The sequence below is a fragment of the Rhinopithecus roxellana genome, chromosome 3 (genome assembly GCF_007565055.1).
Source record: "Rhinopithecus roxellana isolate Shanxi Qingling chromosome 3, ASM756505v1, whole genome shotgun sequence".
Classification (NCBI taxonomy): Eukaryota; Metazoa; Chordata; class Mammalia; order Primates; family Cercopithecidae; genus Rhinopithecus; species Rhinopithecus roxellana.
The window spans coordinates 174,537,347-174,559,973 of NC_044551.1; the positions used below are offsets into that span (position 1 = coordinate 174,537,347).

The 22,627-nt window shown below is 40.3% G+C and overlaps 1 protein-coding gene across 1 annotated transcript in view; it reads right to left on the bottom strand.

Annotated features, from left to right (window-relative positions):
• Positions 1–20,612, bottom strand: part of RANBP17 (RAN binding protein 17) — a 434,944-nt gene extending 414,332 nt beyond the window's left edge. The window contains exons 1-3 of the mRNA XM_030927988.1: positions 20,421–20,612; positions 5,917–6,063; positions 1,957–2,047 (exon numbers count right to left, since the gene is read on the bottom strand). Of these exons, the coding sequence (XP_030783848.1) occupies positions 1,957–2,047; positions 5,917–6,063; positions 20,421–20,438 (256 nt within the window). The 5' untranslated portion in view covers positions 20,439–20,612. The remainder of the gene's footprint in view (positions 1–1,956; positions 2,048–5,916; positions 6,064–20,420) is intronic.
• Between the last annotated feature and the right edge of the window lie 2,015 nt (positions 20,613–22,627).

The window sequence follows — 22,627 nt, forward strand, 5'->3', positions numbered from 1 at the left end:
CAGGCATAGTGGCTCACACCTATGATCCCAGCACTTTGGGAGGTTGAGGCAGGTAGATCGCTTGAGCTCAGCAGTTCGAGACCAGCCTGAGCAACATAGTGAAACCCCATCTCTACAAAAAATACACAAAAAATTAGCCAGGCATAGATGCTTTGTCCCTGAAGTTACTAAATACCTTGCAGGTAAGGGAATACGTTTTAAAGTTCTTTCATATTGGACAACATCCCTGGCCACTCAGAACCCCATGAGTCCAATGAGGACATTAAAGTGGTCTATGTGCACCCAAACACATCTCTAATTTAGCCTCTAAATTAGGGGGTCATAAGGACCTTTATTCAAAGCTCATGACACACGGTACTGTATAAAAAGGATTGTCAACACTATGGAAGAGAACTCCCTCAGAGAGAACATTCATGAAAGTCTGGAAGGATTTTACCACTGAGGATGCCACTGTTGTTACAGAAAAAGCCATGAAAGCCATCAAGCCTGAAACAATAAATTCCTGCTGGAGGAGCTCTGTCCAGATGTTGTACATGACTTCACAGGATTTAGAACAGAGCCAATCGAGGAAATCATGAGAGAGACTGGATATGGCAAAAAAAAAAAAAAAAAAAAAAAAGGTGGAGAGTGAAGGTTTCAAGATACGGATCTTGGAGAAATTCAAGATCTAATAAAGCTAATAGGTAGTTTTCATATGAAACATTTAAAAAAAATCAAATATGTTTCAATGGGCACTACTGTTTACAAGCAATATTAAAGAAGACAAAACAACACTTATGTAATAGGGACAAATATACCACAAGGTGCAGGATCAGTGCAATAAATTCACAAAACTATATTACAGCTAATTAGTTTAAGAATTGTTCCCAAGTCAATCACATTTTTGGCCCCCAGAAGTGCATTCCTACAGATTTCAACTACTCTAAATTTTTAGCTACAAAGAGGTGAAGAATGATTATAAGAGGCTTTCCAAGGAGTTACAAAATCTTTGTAGACCGGAGATCAACTATCACCACTGCAAGTCTGCTCTTACCAACAGCTCTTACATTTTTCGGGAAGAAATCTCCAAGAAAAGAGTCACACACCAGTACAGTCACTATCTCCTATGCCAAACCTAGGGAGCTGAAATGGACGATATTACCATAAAATGAGAATTTTGAGGTTTATCTTTAAAGGCTTATTTCAGTCTCAAAGAGTAGTCAGAGAAGATTATCTTCTACTGAAATAAATCTTGGCTAAATATAGAAGACTTCTGTACTTTACTGCTGTTCTTCGAGTAAAAGTCATAGACATGAGTCTTAACCTACTGTATACTATAGCTAAAGTCAGCTGAAAACCTGAAATTAAAAGTATGCTAATTTTGAAATGAGGATAACTCAAAAATCTTATTTGGTGGATAAAATGAGACAGCACAAATCTTAACAAATAATACACAAAATGCTAGTTATTGTTTACTATTAAATAATGCTTTTTTGGCCAGGCGCGGTGGCTCACGCCTGTAATCCTAGCACTTTGGGAGGCCAAGGCGGGTGGATCACGAGGTCAAGAGATCAAGACCATCCTGGTCAACATGGTGAAACCCTGTCTCTACTAAAAATACAAAAATTAGCTGGGCGTGGTATCGCACACCTGTAGTCCCAGCTACTTGGGAGGCTGAGGCAGGAGAATTGCTTGAACCCAGGAGGTGGAGCTTGCAGTGAGTTGAGATCGCGCCACTGCACTCCAGCCTGGCGACAGAGCGAGACTCTGTCTCAAAAAAAAAAAAAGCGTTTTTGATTAGAGATTGCTTTATGTAACACAACATTGTTCATCAATAGATGAGTAAATGAGACTTGATACTCATGTTTTAAAAAATGACAAACTCAAAAAATTTGCAATCTTAGTAACAGTTTAGTATATTTAAAAGAAGAAGTATTTTAAAGCACAGTTAGTGAAAAAGCATAATAAGCCACTTACTGATGTCCATCCTCTGCTCAACAGGTAAAGGACTGACACGGCTGACAAGTTTTGAAAGACATGTTGCTGCAAGGAGCTGAGCATAGGATGTCTGTAAAGAATAATTTTATTTATTATTATCATAAATGAAATTAAAATAAAGCATTGTGATAGAAACGATCTTCTGAGCAATAACAGAAATTCTTCTGGTTTTCCAAACAGGCAAATTTACAATAGATAAAATACATCAATTTGAGATACATATATACAGAAAAGGATACACATACACAGGCATACAATCTCTCATAAGAAATCATTAGTTGAGGGAGGTACAGACAGTCATCTCAAATAACAATGAGCAAACAGGAGAAATAAATTACTCAGTAAGTTCAAATAAAATACAGTACTCTTACCATGGTCTACAGCCCTACATCATCTGGTCTCTGATTATCTCTTCAAATTCATCTGATTCCATTCTTGACTTTGCTCTGACCATGACAGCCTTCAGGTTCCTTTCCATATCTTCCCCACCCTGACCTCCGTGTTCCTTGAAACCCATGTCTGACTATATTCTCTCTGGCCCCCAATTATCTTAATACCATACTCAAACTCTCTAAATGCATGCTCACTCTTTAAAATTTGGTTCACGTATTCATTCCACCTCCTAGAAATTCTTGCAAAGATACTCCCTCTTTTTTTCTCTAGACCAGAGGCTGGCAAACTATGGCCCTTGACCAAATCCTGCCTGTTTTTACATAGGTTACGATCTAAGAATGTTTTTTACAATTTTAAACAGCTTTTCAATTGTTCAAAAAAATCAAACAATAACAATATTTTGTGACACAAAAACATGTGAAATCCATATTTTGGTGTCCATAAAGTTTATTAAAACACAGCCACGCTCATTCATTTACACACTGCCTATGGCTGCTTTCACGCCACGATGGCAGAATTGAATAGTTAAGACAGAGACCACATGTGGCGCTCAGTGCTTTCTACTGCTGCTCAGAGTATCATAAACCGCAGTGAGGTAGGCACAACTCTACAGTGCCTAGAGAGCCATGGGTGTTGTCATGACATGACACATACCTTTTATTATTACCAGCACATGTCTATCATATCAAAATAAGAAAAGATAAAAGTGGACTTCAAATATCTAATTTTTAAGGCACAAAGGAGTTTGGACTATTCTTTTATTGATTACATGGCAAAACAATGTGCTTTTTATGCAATGGTACTATGGTTGTCCTAAAAGAATATAATACACACTGACAATATCAGACCAAGTAATATCCCCAATATTCCCATCACAATATTCCCAACTCAGGAAATCAAAAGTCAGAAAAAATAGAAAATTTGATTATCTCATCATAGTAGACTGTCTTTACAAATATAAAAAATGAGACTGCAACCAAAGTTTCCAAGTGGCTCATTTGTTAGCCAATCACACAGCCATTTACCAATGATGAGTTAATTAAATCATCATTGTTTTATTATAGCGGCCAAAGTTATGTGTGCAGAGAAAATAAGATTACTAGTTTCTGGTGGGAACAAATTCTCAAAGAGTTGAAGACACTGGAACAACATCAAAAGTCAATTTGAAAACAAGACAAATGATTTGGAAAGGTTCTCCTTAAGTCTTGATGAGTGGACAGATGTTTCTCATAATGCTCATACTCTTAATTACCAATACTTACTATCTGTTTATTCTAGAAGTCAACGCTGAGTGTGAAGCAACTAAAGAATTGACCTCTACGAAGACTGTGGGAGAACTACAGGCCAGAATATTTTCAAAGAAGTTGAGGACACATTAATTCAATATAAACTGAAGTAGAATCTGCTACGATATGTCACACTAGTGGTAAAAATATATGGAGCAGAAAAGGGCTTAGCTGAATAAATTTACAAAGCTTGTGAAAAATGTAACATGTTTAAAGCCTATGGTTATTCACCATATTGTTCACCAGCAGATACTGTGTGGTAAATACATGAATCTATTTCTTTTTTTTTTTGAGACGGAGTCTCGCTCTGTCACTCGGGCTGGAGTGCAGTGGCCGGATCTCAGCTCACTGCAAGCTCTGCCTCCTGGGTTTACGCCATTCTCCTGCCTCAGCCTCCCGAGTAGCTGGGACTACAGGCGCCCACCACCTCGCTCAGCTAGTATTTTGTATTTTTTAGTAGAGACGGGGTTTCACCGTGTTAGCCAGGATGGTCTCGATCTCCTGACCTCGTGATCTGCCCATCTCGGCCTCCCGAAGTGCTGGGATTACAGGCTTGAGCCACCGCGCCTGGCCATGAATCTGTTTTAAGTTAACGAATCAGTAGTGTTAACAGTGGACTTCATTCACTTTTGTGAACTTTAGTTCTGTTCATTTCTATAAGATACAGAAGCAGTATCTGAATATTCTGTATTGGAAATAATATCCTTTCTTGTCTCATCACACAATAGTTTAATAGCTTATCAGTGATAAAGTTTTACTGCTATTTTTTTAGTTTAGGAATAAGGCTAAATTTTCTGAATGAGACAACCAAGTCACTATTGTTCAACACTAAATGGCTTTGGAACTTACTTTTTGCTGCAAAATTGATAACGTTCCTTAATAAATTCAACTTAAAATTACAAAATTGCCTAAAAAGTGCTTAGAACCTATACGCAGAACTTATACTGCAGTAAAGCCATTTTGATAACGTCATTTGAATTGTAAGTAATGTCGGGTAGCTTTATATACTTCCCACATTGTCAAAAGTTAAAACAAGTAGTGAGATCTCTATTCAGAGATATATTTTCTGAACTTCAACTACAGCTCCAGCTTCAGATCATGATGCAAGCGTAAAGACAATTTCCATATTATAAAATCCATTTAACTGTGCAATTAAGAGCTCCCACCTAATCTTCAATTGGAAGTGGTCAATCTGCAGTATAATGACATGCTAAAAGGCAAATATCATGATTTAACAGAATTTTTTAAATGCCTTCTAAACGATGAATGTGCTTAATTATAATCATATGCTCACAGACTGATATTAGTATTTGGCAGTGCCTATCTATGTGAAAAGATATTTTCAAATATAAAATATGCAAAATCTCATTATAGATCAGCATTAACATATGAACATTTGCAATCAATGTTGATGATAGAAAACAACTCTAAACTCCAATTATTAATAGCAAAATGTTATCTCCCAAAAAAACAGTTCTATTCTCTTCAGTAACAGACCTGTATTATTAAAAAATCTGTATCAGATTATTATATTTTGAATCTCATCAATAAAACTTTGTAGAAATTTGTTTTTTCTCTTTCTATAGATGTTCTTACAAAATATCTTCCATTTTGTCTTCTGGCCCAAAAAGTCTACAATATTTGCTATCTGACCCTTCACAGAAAAAGTTTGCCAACTCTGCTCTAGACCACACAGTCTCTTACTGCAATCGTTTCATAGCTATTTATATATCTGCCTCTCCAACTAAACAAAGCTACTTTAATTCATGTACATACATCAAGTAAGCAGTACAGCGCCTGGTTTGATATTTAAATATTTTACTAAATGAATATGAATGTCTGGACTACGAATATCTAGATGGGAGGCAGGCAAGAGGTAATCAGCATGCTTTCAAATCATTCTTTCATGTTTCTGAGGTAATTACAATCTGCCTCCCCTATCTAGATTTTTTAAAGTCGTTACTCAACTTCCTAAAATGTAATTATTGCCCACTAATATGAGACATAAAAAGAGACCAACAGTAATCAAGAAACTATCTCAATTCATTCCTACTTCATTTCCTGGCTCCTCCCTAAGTTTGCTTTCCAGGTTTTCCAATTCCTTTCCTGATTAATCCCTTTAACAGTGAAACTACGGTTTCACAAAAACAAAAAACCATGTGGCAGTATCTATCAGTTACCACTGCTAACACAGGCGTTCATTAACAATGACATACATCTACTGATCTTTCATGGTTAATCATTGTTACCAAATACTTACTGTTCCTCGTTCTAATAAAAGTTGACACTTGCTGAGACATTCTGGGCTGTCAATAAGTTCCAAGAGTGCTTTCTCAGCCTCTATTCTTTGTGTAAGATCAGTCCCTATGTAGAGATGAGTACATAACACTTCCAATTCAGCCAAACTCTTCAAAGAAAAAAAATTAATATTTTACTTCAATGAAAAAAATAAGGTAAATATTTAATCACAGAAAACAAGGGATATAAATATCACGTGTATTCATTAATTCAATACATGTTAATTGAAATACAACTACTTACTAGGGGATACAGTTGCAAACAAAACAGGCCCATCTCTTACTCCCCAAATTATTTACTTACAAATTGATAGTTCTGCAACAGAAAAGTACAAGAAAGGGAGAACTTGTCTACAACAAGGATTTGGAAAGGTATGCCTGAAGAAATAATATTTGTGCTGAGACCTACAACGTTGAATCAGATTTTAAAAAGACTAGAAGGCAGTCCAGGCAAAGAAAGAACATTTACCAGGGTCCTTCAGTAGAATGGAGTTCAGTCATTTCAAAGCATTAAAGGTTAGTGCGGCTGATAAACACAGCAAGGAGACACCAGATGAGGCTAGGGAGATGGATGGGGGGAAATGATCACGCACAAGTTGCAGATAACCAAATTTATATCCTTTCTCAAATTTTAAGAATTTAAGGCTGGGCATGGTGACTCATGCCTATAATCCCAGCATTGTGAGAGGCCAAGGCAGACGGATCGCTTGAGCCCAGGAGTTCAAGACCACTGCAGGCAATATGGCAAATTCCCCTCTACAAATAAAACAAAAGTAGCCGGGTATAGTAGGGTATACCTGTAGTCCCAGCTACTAGAGGGCTGAAGAGGGAGAACTACTTGAGCCTGGGAGGTCGAGACTGCGGTGAGCCATGATACCATCACTGTACTTCAGCCTGGGTGAAAGAGCAAGACCTTGTCTCAAAAATATATATATTATTTTTGTTATAAGTTGATTTGGAGCTTCTGAACCAACAACTCAAAGTGCTGCATGATTTTCAGGAACTGTGACTTGATCCCAGGGTATTTCTAGCAATGTAATAACCAGTTATATTAAAGGCTCCTATTTTACAAGCATAAAGACTAAAGCGTTATGTTTACAATCCTATCTTGATGATACAAATCTAATCTCATATGACGGCATGTGACACATGGAAACCATCTAAAAAAAGAATTAGAAAATGAGTTCATCACTCCTCTCCAGCTTAAAATTTTTTTTGTTAAAGAGGTCTTCTGAAAACAAATTACTCACTTTAAACTTGAATTAGAGAATTAGTCTCTGAAAGAAAAAACATTGGCACAGATTTCAAAGTCAGGTAGGCATATGAAAATAATGGGATATTCATTGTAAAAAATGCCATGTTTTTTGTCCTTTCTAGCCTGAATTTTACGCGGCAACCTTATAGCTACACTAGCCCACACATTCCCTCACGTGCATATACCTTCTCAGAAAAAGGAATACACAATAAACATCAAAATGAGACCTACTCCAGCTCCCATTATTCTTTTTACTTCTCTCTTCCTCTCTCCTTCTTAGCTCTTTTATAGCATTTTCCATTTCCCTATCTACATCAGAGCCCAGCATCCCAGACTTGGAAATTTCCTGCTACAGTAAACACAGAAGTCCACAAGTAAGATTTCAAATAGGCTGATTAAGATAAAGAACCTCAAATGAACCACATTTTAAACATTTCCCCCACCTAGATTAGCCCAAAAAACCCAGATTACTACTACATACTGTTCACAACAGTAAAATGCATACAATATTTATGGTTCATGAATACATAAAAATTATCTTGTTTTCTCCAGGGTAAGAAATACAAAAACAGGGGGTCAAGATGGCCAACTAGAAGCAGTGGCGATCGGAGGCTCCGAACCAAAACAGCATGCGAATCCTGCACTGATAACCAAGGTATCCAGGTTCTGACATCAGGACTGACTAGGCAGTTGGGGTAACCCACAGGGAGGAGGGAAGAGCAAGGTGGTGCATTGGCCCACCTGAGAGCCACACAGGGCAGGGGAGCCCCTACTCCCAGCCAAGGGAAGTGGTCGGTGCCCCTCAAGGACAGAGATCCCAGAGAAAGGAACAGGCACCCATCTCTGCCATTCTCCAGCCTCCTCAAGTGACATCTTCAGGTGTAGGAGCGACCCAGATTAACAGGGCCTGAAGTGAACTCCCAGCAAACCGCAGCAGCCCCACAGAAGAGGGACCTGGCTATTGGGGAAAAAACAAACAGAAACAACAACAACAGCATCAACAAAGAGTGCCCACAAAAACTTCATCCAAGGGTGAGCAGCCCCAAAGATCGAAACTAGACAAACTCATGAAGATGAGAAACAATCAATGAAAGAATGCTGAAAACCCAAAAGGCCAGAGTGCCTCTTCTCCAAATGATCGCAACACCTCTCCAGGAAGGGCACAGAACTGGATGGGGGATGAGATGCACATATTTTTAGAAGTAGGCTTCAGAAGGCGGGTAATAACAAACTTCACTGAGGTAAAGAAGCATGTTCTAACCCAATGAAAAGATGCTAAGAACCAAAAAAAAGGTTACAGGAGCTGCTAACTATCCATTTGAGAGAGGAACATAACTAACCTGATGGTGCTGAAAAACACAGCACGAGAACTTCGTGAAGCATAAACAAGTATCAATAACCAAATCCATCCAGCAGAAGAAAGAGTATCAGAGCTTGAAGACTATCTTGCTGAAATAAGACAGGCAGAGAAAAAAGAATGAAAAGAAACAAACAAAATCTCTGAGACTATGGGACTATGTAAAAAGACCAAACCTATGACTGATTGAAGTACTTGAAAGAGACAGAGAGAGTGGAACCAAGTTGGAAAACACACTTCAGGATATCATCCAGGAGAACTTCCCCAACCTAGCAAGACAGGCCAACATTCAAATTCAGAAAATACAGAGAACTCCACTAAGATACTCCACAAGACAATCAACCCCAAGACACATAATCATGAGATCCTCCAAGGTCAAAATGAAGGAAAAAATACAAAGAGCAGCAGGAGGGAAAGGCCAGGTCACCTACAAAGGGAAGCCCATCAGACTAATAGCAGATCTCTCTGTAGAAACCCTGCAAGCCAAAAGAGAGTGGGGGCCAATATTCAACATTCTTAAAGACAAGATTTTTCAAACCAGAATGTCATATCCGGCCAAACTAAGCTTCATAAGAGAAGGACAAATAAAATCCTTTACAGACAAGCAAATGCTGAGGGAATTTGCCACGACCAGGCCTGCCTTCCAAGAGCTCCTGAAGGAAGCACTAAATATGGAAAGGAAAAACTGGTACTAGCCACTGCAAAAACACCCCGAAATACAAAGACAAAGCACACTATGAAGAAACTGCATTAACTAACGGGCAAAATAACCAACCAGCTAGCATCATGATGACAAGATCAAATTCACACATAACGATATTAACTTTTAATGTAAATGGACTAAACGCCCCAATAAAAAAACACAGACTGGCAAATTGGACAGAGAGTCAAGTTCCATCAGTGTACTGTATTCAAGAGACCCATCTCACATGCAAAGACACACATAAGCTCAAAATAAAGGGATAGAGGAAAATTTACCAAGCAAATGGAAAGAAAAAAAAAAAGCAAGGGTTGCAATCCTAGTTTCTGACAAAACAGACTTTTAAACCAACAAAGATCAAAAAAGACAAAGAAGGGCATTACATAATGATAAAGGGAACAATTCAACATGATGAGCTATCCTAAATATATATGCAACCAATGCAGGAGCACCTAGATTCATAAAATGAGTTCTTAGAGACCTACAAAGAGACTTAGACTCCCACACAGTTAATAGTGGGAAAATTTAACACTCCACTCCCAATATTAGGTAGATCAACAAGACAGAAAATAAACAAGGGTATTCAGACTTGAACTAAGCTCTGGATCAAGGGGACCTGATAGATATCTACAGAACTCTCCACCCCAAAACAACAGAACATACATTCTTCTAATGCCACATGGCACTTACTCTAAAATCAAACACATAATTGGAAGTAAAGCACTCCTCAGCAAATACAAAAGAACTGAAATCATAACAGTCTCACAGACCACAATCCAATCAAATTAGAACTCAAGATTAAGAAACTCACTCAAAACCACACAACTACATAGAAATTAAACAACCTTGCTCCTGAATGACTCCTGGGTAAATAATGAAATTAACACAGATATCAAGAAATTCTATGAAACCAGTGAGAACAAAGAGCCAACATACCAGAATCTCTGGGTTGCAGCTATAGTAGCATTAAGAGGGAAATGTATAGCACTAAGTGCCCACATCAGAAAGCTAGAAAGATCTCAAATCAACACCCTAACATCACAACTAAATGTACTAGAGAAGCAAGAGCAAAGAAATCCAAAAACTAGCATAAGACAAGAAATAACTAAGATCAGAGCAGAAATGAAAGAGATAGAGACACGAAAAATCTTTCAAAAAAAAAAATCAATGAACCCAGAATTGGTTTTTATAAAAAATTAAGAAAATAGACTGCTAGGTAGACTAATAAAGGAGAAAAGAGAGAAGAATCAAATAGACACAATAAAAATGATTAAGGGATATCACCACTGACCCCAAAGAAATACAAACTACCATCAGAGAACACTATAAACACTTTTACGCAAATAAACTAGAAAATCTAGAAGAAATGGAAAAATTCCTGGACAGGTATACCCTCACAACACTAAACCAGGAAGAAGTAGAATCCTTGATTAGACCAGTAAGTTCTAAAATTGAAGCAGTAAAAAAATAGCCTACCAAACAAAAAAGCCCAAGATCAGACAGATTCACAGCCGAATTCTACCAGAGGTACAAAGAGGAGCTGGTATCATTCTTTCTGAAATTATTCCATACAACTGAAAAGGAGGGACTCCTCCCTAATTCATTTTATGAGGCCAGCGTCAACCTGATACCAAAACCTGGCAGAGACACAACAAGAAAAGAAAACTGCAGGCCAGTATCCCTGATGAACATCGATGTGAAAATCCTCAATAAAATACTGGCAAACCAAATCCAGCAGCACATCAAAAAGCTTATCCAAGCCCAGTGCCATGGCTCATGCCTGTAATCCCAGCCTTTTAGGGGGCCAAGGTGGGTGGATCACCTGACATCAGTTCAAGACCAGTCTGGCCAACGCGGCAAAACCCCATCTGTACTAAAATACAAAAATCAGCCGGGCATGGTTTCATGTGCCTGTAGTCCCAGCTACTCCAGAGGCTAAGGCAGGAGAATCCCATGAACCCGGGAGGTGGAGGTTGCAGTGAGCCAAGATTGCGCCACTGCACTCCAGCCTGATTGACAGAGTTAAGACTCCGTCTCAAAAAAAGAAAAGAAAAAAAAAAAAAAGCTTATCCACTACAATCAAGTCGGCTTCATCCCTGGGATGCAAAGCTGGTTCAACATATGCAAATCAGTAAACATAATCCATCACAGAGCCAATGACAAAAACCACATGATGATCTCAATAGAATGATTCAGAAAATGCCTTCAATAAAATTCAACAACCCTGCATGATAAAAATTCTCAATAAATTAGGTATTGATGGAACATATCTCAAAATAATAAGAGCTATTTGTGACAAACCCACAGCCAATGTCATACTGAATGGGCAAAAGCTGGAAGCATTCCCTTTGAAAATTGGCACAAGACAAGGATACCCTCTCCAACCACTCCTACACAGTATTGGAAGTTCTGGCCAGGGCAATCAGGCAAAAGAAAGAAATAAAGGGTATTCAAATAGGAAGAGACAAAATCAAATTGTCTCTGCAGACAACATGATCTTACAATCTAAAAACACCATCATCTCAGCCCAAAAACTCCTTAAGCTGATAAGCAATTTCAGCAAAGTCTCACAATACAAAATCAATGTGCAAAAATCACAAGCTTTCCTAGACACCAACAATAGACAGAGAGCCAAATCATGAATGAACTCCCATTCACAATTGCTACAAAGAAAATAAAACACTGAAGAATACAGCAAGGGATGTAAAGGACTTCTTCAAGAAGAAGTATGAACCACTGCTCGAAGAAATGACAGAACACAAACAAATGGAAAAACATTCCATCCTCATGGATAAGGAGAATCAATATTGTGAAAATGGACATACTGCCCAAAGTAATTTACAGATTCAATGCTATTCCCATCAAACTACCATAAACGTTCTTCACAGAATTAGAAAAAAACTACCTTAAAATTCATATATAACCAAAAAAGAGGCTGTAGAGCCATGACAATCCTAAGCAAAAAGAACAAAGCTGGAGGCATCACACTACCTGACTTCGAACTATACTGCAAGGCTACAGTAACTAAAACAGCATGGTACTGGTACCAAAACAGACACACAGACCAATAGAACAGAATAGAGACCTCAGAAATAAGAACACACATCTACAACCATCTGATCTTCGACAAACCTGACAAAAACAAGCAATGGGGAGAGAATTCCCTATTTAATAAATGGTGCTGGGAAAACTGGTTAGCTATATGCAGAAAACTGAAACTGGGCCCCTTTCTTCCATTTTATACAAAAATTAACTGAAGCTGGATTAAAGACTTATATGTAAAACCCAAAGCCATAAAAGCTCTAGAAGAAAATCCAGACAATACCATTCAGGATCTAGGCATGGGCAAAGATTTTACGACTAAACTGCCAAAAGCAACTGCAACAAAAGCCAAAACTGACAAATGGGATCTAATTAAAGAGCTTCTACACAGCAAAACAAACTATCATCAGAGTGAATAGGCAATCTACAGAATGGGAGAAAATTTTTGCAATCAACCCATGCAACAAAGGTCTAATATCCAGAATTTACATGGAACCTTAAACAAATTTACAAGAAAAAAACAACCCCATTAAAAAGTAGGCAAAGGTAGTGGCCAGACGTGGTGGCTCATGCCTGTAATCCCAGCACTTTGGGAGGCAGAGGCAGGCGGATCACGAGGTCAGGAGTTCGAGACCAGCCTGGCCAACATAGTGAAACCCTGTCTCTACTAAAAATACAAAAATTAGCTGGGCGTGGTGGCAGGCACCTGTAATCCCAGCTACTCGGGAGGCTGAGGGAGGAGAATCGCTTGAACTCGGGAGGCAGCGGTTGCAATGAACCAAGATTGTGCCATTGCACTCCAGCCTAGATGACAGTGTGAGACTTCATCTCATTAAAAAAAAAAAAAAAAAAAAGTGGGCAAAGGACATGAACAGACACTTCTTGAAAGAAGACATTTATGTGGCCAACAAACATATGAAAAAAAGTTCAGCATCACTATCATAAGAGAAATACAAATCAAAACCACAGCAAGATACCATCTCCCACCAGTCAGAATGGTGATTATTAAAAAGTTAAGAAACAACAGATGCTGGCCAAGCTGTGGAGAAATAGAAATGCTTTTATACTGTTGGTAGGAATGTAAATTAGTTCAACCACTGTGGAAGACAGTGTGGCGATTCCTCAAGGACCTAGAACCAGAAATATCATCTGATCCAGCAATCCCATTACTGGGTTATATACTCAAAGGAATATAAATCATTCTATTGTAAAGGTACATGCACATGTATGTTTACTGCAGCACTACTCACAATAGCAAAGATATGAAAATAACCCAAATGCCCACTGATGATAGACTGGATAAAGAAAATGTGGTACATATACACCATGGAATACTATGCAGCCATGAAAAGGAATGAGATCATGTCCTTTGCTGGGACATGGATGAAGCTGGAAGCCATTATCCTCAGCAAGCTAATACAGGAACAGAAAACCAAACACCAAATGTTCTCACCCATAAGTGGAAGCTGAACAATGAAGACACATGGACACAGGGAGGGGAACAACACATACAGGGGGCCTGTTGTGGGGTTGAGGGGAGGGAGAGAGAGCATCAGGACAAATAGCGAATGCATGCGGGGCTTAATACCTAGGTGACAGGTTGACAGGTGCAGCAAACCACCACGGCACATGTACACCTATGTAACAAACCTGCACGTTCTGCACATGTATCTCAGAACTTAAAGTAAAATAAAATTAAATATGTATTTATATACGAAAATAAAAAGGAGTCTCTTTTTCCCTCTCATGATCAACCTAAGAAGTCTTTTCCTTCATCTAATAAATATGGAGGACTGAATTTTAGAACTGGTAATACTCAATATAATTAATAAACTGATCCTGCTGGCATGCATTCATCTAGGCCCAAGATTCTTTGAAGTAGACTTTGACTGCAAAAAGAATTAGGCCAAGAAATAGTAACAGACTTGCTTAACAAAAGGCAGCAAAAACGAGACTAGTAACAGTGCCTCATAGGTTTGGAGGATTAAGAGTTAGTGTCATGTAACTTCTGGTACACAGTTGTTTTTAACATTACCTAATAATATTGTAATGATTTTAATTATATCCCCGTAAAATATATGTCCATGTCCCAACTCCAGTACCTATAAATGGGACCTTATTTGGAAATAGGGTCTTCACAAATCCCTAATTAAGAATCTTGGTATGAGATCATGTTGGATTGAGAGTGGGCCCTAAATCCACTGACTGGTATTCTTATAAGAGAAAGGAGGTAGATCTGAGATGCAGAGACATAGCAGGGAAAACCATATGAAGATGCAGGCAGAGACTAGAGTGATGTTTCTGCAAGCCAAGGAACACTGAAGATTGCCAGCAGCCATCAGAAGCAGCTCGGCAAAAGGCATGAAATGGTTTCTCCTTCAGGGCCGTTTCAGAAGGGACCAAACCTGTATATGTTTCAGATTTCTGGCCTCCAAATCTATGAAAACAAATTTGTATTAAGGCACAATGGCACATGCCTGTAATCCCAGCTACTCAGTAGGCTGAGGCAGGAGGATCGCTTGAGCCCAGGAGTTCAAGGCCAGCCTGGGAAACATAGCAAGACTCCCAACTCAAAAAAATAAAAAAAAAGTGTTGTGAGCCCTAGAAAAGTAATATTAATAGTAATCAATTCAATAGCACCTAAATAAACCTATTTGGAAAGATTATGGAAAAGTCTAGAAATTATTTGTCTGTTTTGCTTTACTGATACAAAGAACCTCAAGACAGAACAGACCTGGGGTGTATTTACATAGTATTTAAATCAACAATGTTACCACTCTTTTTTTACAAAGATATTTCAGATTATTAACAAATGAAAGTCCATCCAAGATAAAAAAATTTAAAAAAAAAGGGAAAGGTCTGAATTTTCTTTTACAAAAGACTGAAAGGGAAAATCAAGTTATTCTTTCACTGTAATGGTAACAAACATATACCTGGTATACAAAAAACCTTTTTAGAAAAAGGGATACACACACAAAGACCCTTACCCTGGTAGAAAGGCATTATCTAGACATATAAAGCAATTAAACTCACAATATTGTGGTTACTAACCAATCAAGCAATCTTCTGTTTAGCACTTGATTTTCTAAGGAAACTTTATTTTTCATAGTAAACTGATAAATTATCATTTTAGTTTTATACATTGATATCTGAGAATATGATTAATATGAGAATGGTCTCAGAAAAATGGATCCCTTCTCAATTTGTTGACAAATTAGGTTTCAGTTTTTAAAGCTTCTACAAGTCTTAATGATAACATTAGAAGCCCATATAAATAACTAACAGGTAAAACAAAGAGAACTGGACATCATTCACCTCCCACAGAGTAACTGTCACATATAAACAGGCCAGGCATGGTGGCTCACAGCTGTAATCCCAGCACTTTGGAAGGCCAAGGTGGGTGAATTGTTTGAACTCAAGCATTTGAGAACAGCCTGGCCAACGTGGTGAAACCCCATCTCTTCAAAAAATAAAAAAAAGCAATCAGCCAGGTGTGGCAGCACATGCCTGTAGTCCCAGCTACTTGGGAGGCTGAGGTGGGAGGATCTCTCGAGCACGGGAGGCAGAGGTTGCAGCGAGCCGAGATCCCACCACTACACTCCAGCCTGGGTGACAGAGCAAGACCCTGTCTTAAAAAACCACACACACAAAAAACAGACAGCATCCAACTTTCATACCCTAGGAGACAATGATGTAATCCTGACCATAGTCTAAATAAGGGTCTTCCCAATCATTCTGGGCTTATTTCTGGCCTTTGTGCCTGACACAGAATTGGCCCCTAAATGAGGAGTTCTTTTTATATGGCAAGTAAAAAGTCACGCATGTGACTATCAACAGGTGAATGCTGTAGAGTGTATATTGTATGGTTCTTAATAAACAGAAAGCAGGTCAGTGATTTCCTGGCTGGGAGGGAAGACAGCAGAGGAGTGGGGGAAAAAACGGTACAGCAAAGAGAGATTACACAGGGGCACAAGAGCACAAGGAAACTTTTAGGGGGATGCATATGTTCATTTTTTTTATTTTGGTGACAACTTCACAGATGTATACATATGTCAAAACCGATCCAATTGCACAGTTTAAATATACACATTTTATTATCAGTTGTACTTCTGTAAAGCTGAAAAAAGAGAATAAACACTTTTGTTTCACGAAATAAATGTTCCCTAATAGTAAAACATAAATAAGCCACAAAAATCCACTTCAACTGAATTTAAAGATCTTTTCAATTACTTTCCTGTATCTTTCCCACCTTCTGGAATTAAGCTTCTTGATTACAATAAACAGAAACTGCCTTCATTTTGAAGTTACTCATTTCCCACAAACTCTTTTTTTCTTCCTCTTACTACCTTTTCCTGAGTGTCCCTGAAGGCTTTTATCTGGATCTCTTGGAATACTTCCTTCTTACAATGAAATAGATAATATTTGTTTTAGTGCTTTATAGTTTACAAAAGTATTTCCACCCTTTTTTCAAACCAACCCTGAAAAATAGGCTCTTGTGAAGTATGTATTTTCAGTATATTTACTCTGCAGTTCAAAAAACTGAAGCTGAGATCAAATATGCATAAATTCCTCAAGATCAGAGATAATCAAATTCTGAGTCAAATACAAGTCTACAGACCCCAAACGCATGTTGTTTCCCCCCAACCTGCCCAAATTGCCACTCTTTATTTCCATCATCATCCACCTGGAGATGATGCCCTAGTCCATACTTGAAGAGACAGGGTCTTGTTATGTTGCTCAGGCTGGTTTGCAGTAGCTATGCACAGGCACGGTCCCACTACAGATCACCACTAGAGTTTTGCCCAGCTCTGTCTCTGACCTAGGCCAGTTCATCATTCCTTAGGCAACCTGGTGGTCCCCCATTCCCATACTGATGGGAGGTCAATATTATTGATGTTGAACTTAGAGACACTTGATCGGTAGAGCACACTACAATACAGCCCAGAACCCCTAAGCTCAAGTGACCCCCCCACCTCAGCCTCCCAAGTAGCTGGAACTATAGGTACATATCACCATGCCTGGCAGTCCATATTTTTAGCCCTGTCTGTTTACCCTCGTTATATTTGTGTACAAATTTCTTTCTCTTGGAAATCTAGAAAGATGTAATCACCCAAAAATGTCACAAACAGAATTGAACATGCTTTCCACTTTAAGTGCCCCATCTTTTTTTTTTTTTTTTTTTTTTTTGAGACAGAGTCTCGCTCTGCCACCCAGGCTGGAGTGCAGTGGCGCGATCTCGGCTCACTGTAAGCTCTACCTCCCAGGTTCACGCCATTCTCCTGACTTAGTCTCCAGAGCAGCTGGGACTACAGGCACCTGCCACCACGCCTGGCTAATTTTTTGTATTTTTAGTAGAGATGAGGTTTCACTGTGTTAGCCAGGATGGTCTCGATCTCCTGACCTCGTGATCCACCCACCTCGGCCTCCCAAAGTGCTGGGATTACAGGCGTGAGCCACCGCGCCTGGCCTGAGCAAAAAGGTTGGATCAACTGAGTCCCTTAAATTTTTCCTAACATTCTCCCGATTCTCATCAAGGTACCTCTGTTCTATCTAAAGTGCCTACCTCTTACTTGTTCTCAATTCTATCTCTTTCCTCACTCTGCCCCCTTATCTGGATTGCCTCCTGTCAGGGAATCCAGACCCATTAATTCTTTTGGGATAGTGTATCCTAATTCACATCTTCCTAACCAGAATGCAACTTCTTTGAATGATTCACAGGTATGCCTGAGATATTGATCCCTCTGCTCTCCAGGCAGCAGGGGCAGGGCTTGAGACATTGGGGAAAGTGCACACTGATGGCCTTTGGCAATGAGCGGGTTTATGTTAATGAGACACATAATTAACATTGTTTATGTATGTCATGATGTGAAAAAGATGTTGACCAGTACCCTAACCTCACCCTACACAAATCTGCTTCTTTACTCATCATCTCGATGGCATAATTTTTGCCTAGCTGCCCCTTTGGGTAGGTGACAGTAAGACAGAGGTAATGGGGAACACGGAACTTGTGAGTTATTAGGCCTACTAACTCTGTAACGTTGGGGAAGTCACAACTGTTTTAAGACTCAGTGTCTTCAGAATAAAATGTATATATGCACACTTTTTAAGTTAGTGGCAGGGCTCAACTCTATAGTGAGGATACGAAAATTCAAAATGCTAGGTACCGGTTATCACTATTAACAAATGTTCCTTGAGTTAACTGATTAACAATATGATCCAATATGCTAAAAATAATTCAAACGGAGAAATTTCAGTTTTTTTCTAGTCAACAAAACTGTCTGATCTTTTATTTGTTCAACTCCACTTCTAAGCTGTCTACAGGAATGTACTGTGAAGTACTGTGAAGTACATTCCTGCAAAACCAATATGGGTAGTTTCGACATCAGCAGCTAATTTTTCCAACACTGTGCCTAGATAAGAAGAAGTCTTCCAGGACTTGGTGATTTACTATACATCATCTTTCCATGTATGAAAAAATTCCAAAGTTCCACCATACCTTTTAATTTACTCTCAAGATTTACACGGGCTCTGTGAACATCTGATTACCTATTTACAATCCATAAATCCTCCTTGTGAGATTCTTCCTGTGAAAATTTCCCAGAGGGCATATTTACTAAAGTGGTAATACATTATTTTGACCTGAGAACCCTTAGAAATGGCACGAAGTCAAAAGGTAATGTGTGGGGCTTACCACATAACATTCTAGAACAGTCGATTACCAGACAGTAACTGGTTTAAAAAAAAAGACCCTTTAAAAGAATCAATAAATCAGCCAAATTATAAGTCTGTGTGATCACAGGAGGTTCGAAGAAGTCTACAAGGGGAATGAGATTCTTAAATACACTGTCACCATATTATGAAATTCCCTTCACTCTCCGGGGTCATCTCCTGCCACCGACTGCCTCCCCTGTCCCATCCCTTTGTCCCAACCAAACTTAACTTTCTGCAGTACACCATGTTCTTCCACAATTCTTTGCCTTGGCTCACACTGTCCTTCTACCTCCATACCCTTCCCTTCCTCTTCACCTGGCAAACACCTACGATTCTTTCAAGGACCAGTAGACTGCAAGTTCCCTGAGAGTATAAACCATAGTTTTGTTCAGAGCTGTTGTATCTTCAGCGCCTAACATAGTAGGCACTCAGTAATCAATAAATGGAAGAATGGAGGCTCAAAGAAACTTAAAGCATCTCTTAGCTGAGAGCATAGCAGCTCTGCTTCACTCTTTCTGAACATACACATTTGGCTGGCTGCCCCCTTTTCTGTGCTCCCATGATACTGTGACTATTTCTACCATACATTTTTCACTTGTACTGTAATTCTCTGTGAACTGTATGAGGGCGAGGATAGCAAGATGTCATCCTTCAACCCCAGAACTTTCCACAGTGCTTGAGGCAGAGCAGGGAGATAATAAATGTTTGCTGAATAACTGAACGGGGATTTCAGAGAAGCCCGAGGATATACAAGCACGCGTCCCATCTTCGTACCCTCTGCGATCCTTGCGTCCGCGCCCGGCTCGGGTTTCCTCCTCCAAAGAGGCGGCCGCGGAGCCTTCCCTCGCAACTCCCCCTAGACGTAGCCCCTATCTCCTCTGGCCAATTAAAGTCCAACTGCTGCCGCCGCTCCTTCGGTGGATCCCAAGTCCCCGCTCGGGCACGGGCTCAACTGTGTGGAGGGAGGCTGACTACAGAGCCGCGGCGGGAAGGCGGGAAGGCTGCTCCTCCGCTCGGCAGCCGCGCGAGGCGCGCCAAAGCCGGCCCAGCTGGGACTCCCACCTGCCCCAGCGCCACTGAAGCCGCGGTGAGCGCGCGTGCCGCCGGCGTCCGCACCTTCCCCCGGGCGAGCCCTGGGCCTGCCCCCGCCCCCTCCACCCGCCGCCTCCAACCCAGGCTCTGCCGCCCCTTTCTCGGGCTCCGGCCAGGGCCTGGGGTGTGCAGCCCAGACCAGTGTCCCGGTCCCCGGCTAGGGGCAGAGGCAGGGGCTGGGAATCCGGGGACACCGACCCACGGCCCTGCGGCCCCCGCCGCTGTCCTCGGCCCTCGGTCTCCAGACCCCCGCGTCCCGCCGGGTTCCCAGGGCGGCGGAGCGCGGGCCCGCGGCGCAGAGCGCACTGACCTGGAAGTGCAGCGCCATCTTCCCAGGAGGCGGCGCCGACCGACCGGTCTGCACCCAGCACCCGAGGGGAGGGAGCGAGGGCGGGCGCCGCGGAAACCCCAGCCGCCCGCGGGGTCCCTGCGCCGCTCGCCGGCGCTCGCTCGCCCCTCACAGTCTCAGCCGCGCTCGGCGTCCGCATTCGAAGCGCTGGAGGGGCGGGGCAGGGAGGGATGGGGCGGGGCGACAGAGGCGGGGCGCGAGGCGGGGCCAATAGGGGCGTGTCCTCCGGGAATCTCAACCGCCCTTTGCGCTCAGGTTTCAACCGGCGCGTGTTGGTGGGTCATGACCTCCAACCTCTGCCCTTTGACACAACTACCACGACCCACCTGTCAGCCGTGGACCCTGACTCATAAGTCTTCCAAAGGCTCTCTTGACCCCTGACTCTCAAAATACAACTACTGCCCATGGCTCCCGACCCCTGCGTCTCCAGAGATTTTCTTGTCTTCTAACAGCCGCGAACCACAGACACACACAAGCCATAACCTTTGACTCCCACATGCCAGCTGTTGCCCTTGACCCCTGACTCCCAGGGCCCAAATTCCATTGTTGCTTAACAACGTTTTTAACTTGATTTTGGTTAAAATTAAGCTGACCATGTCTACATGCTATTAAGTTGTAACATTCAAGCTTTACCTCTTATTCTTTGCATTTTGTTTAATATGAACTTATATTTTACACCAAATGATTCCATTGCAATGAGAATTTATTGGAACAGAAGTGGGTCAAAGTCACTGCTTTCTGATGTTCTTCGTTTTTTCTTCAAGTTCAACAGTTCCATTTGGAAGCACTGTACTTTAGTATTTAAGAGGGAAACTCCCTTAAGCACTTCTTGTATTCAGGTCTGCTAAGAACAAAGTCTCTCAACTTTTGTTAACATAAAATCAGCTTAATTCACCTTCATTTTTTAAAGGATAGTTTTGCTGGGTATAGAATTTCACATTGGCTTTTTTTTTTTTAATCTTTCAGCATTGTAAAAATGTCTTTTCATTGTCTTCTGGTTGTCATTGTTTCTATTGAGAAATCAGCCATTAGTCTAATTGTTGATCCTGTCTTTCACCCCCATCCTCAGCTACTTGAACATTTTTCTCTTTTTTTATTTTTTCTTTTTTTTTTTTTGTCTTCAGCACTTTGTGCTTGATGTCACTAAGTTTGTGTGTGTGGGGGGGGGGGGGGGTACTTATCCTGCTTGGGATTCATAAAGCTCTTTAAGTGTGAATGTGATCTTTTTCATCAAGTTTTGAAAAATCTTGGTCAGTATTTCTTTAAATGTTGCATCTGTCCCCTTCTCTCTTTCTTTTTCTCTCTATCTCTCCATTCTGGAACTTCAGTTACATGTATGTTATAACTTTTTGCTATATTCCTTATTTCTCTTCTGTATTTTTTATTTGCCTGCTGCCCATTCCATAGAAACTCTGTTCTACTGTGTCTGAGCTGCTATACATCCCCTCTATTGAATTCTTAGTTTTAGTTATGATATTTTCAGTTCTAGAATTTTCATTTAGAAAGTTGAAATTTTCATGCTTCCTCCTCCTCTCCCATTTTAAAAATAGATTCCAAGGCTTTAATGAAATTCTTTATCTTTATTTTCTTAAACATTTTAACTGTTATTTAAAGCCCTTATCTGTTAACACCAATATCTGAATCATCTGAGTCTTCCTGGGTTTTGGGTGCTTGGCCTTTTTTTTTCTTTTCTTTTCTTTTCTTTTCTTTTTTTTTTTTTTAGCATCTTTTTTTTTTTTTTTTAGATTTCTTGTTGAATTCAAACGATGTAGAAGAAAATTTGTAGAGGCTCTGAATGATAGCAGGTTTCTCCAAAGAGGGCTAAGTTTTCTTGTTGTAGTAGGCAGACAAGAGTACCAGTGGATCATTGAGTTTTTAAAATTCTGGTTAACTTCAGTTTTGACCTTACTCCTAGGCCATGGTCCTTACTAGGTCTTACAACTAAAAGCCTGGAATGTGACTGGGCATGGTGGCTCATGCCTATAATCTCAGCACGTTGGAAAGCCAGAGAGGGTGGATCGCTTGAATCCAGGAGTTTGAGACCAGGCTGGGCAACATGGTAAAAACCCATCTCTACAAGAAATATAAAAAATTAGCTTGGTATAGTAGCATGTGCCTGAAGTCCCAGCTACTTGGGAGGCTGAGGTGGGAAGACCACTTGAGCCCAG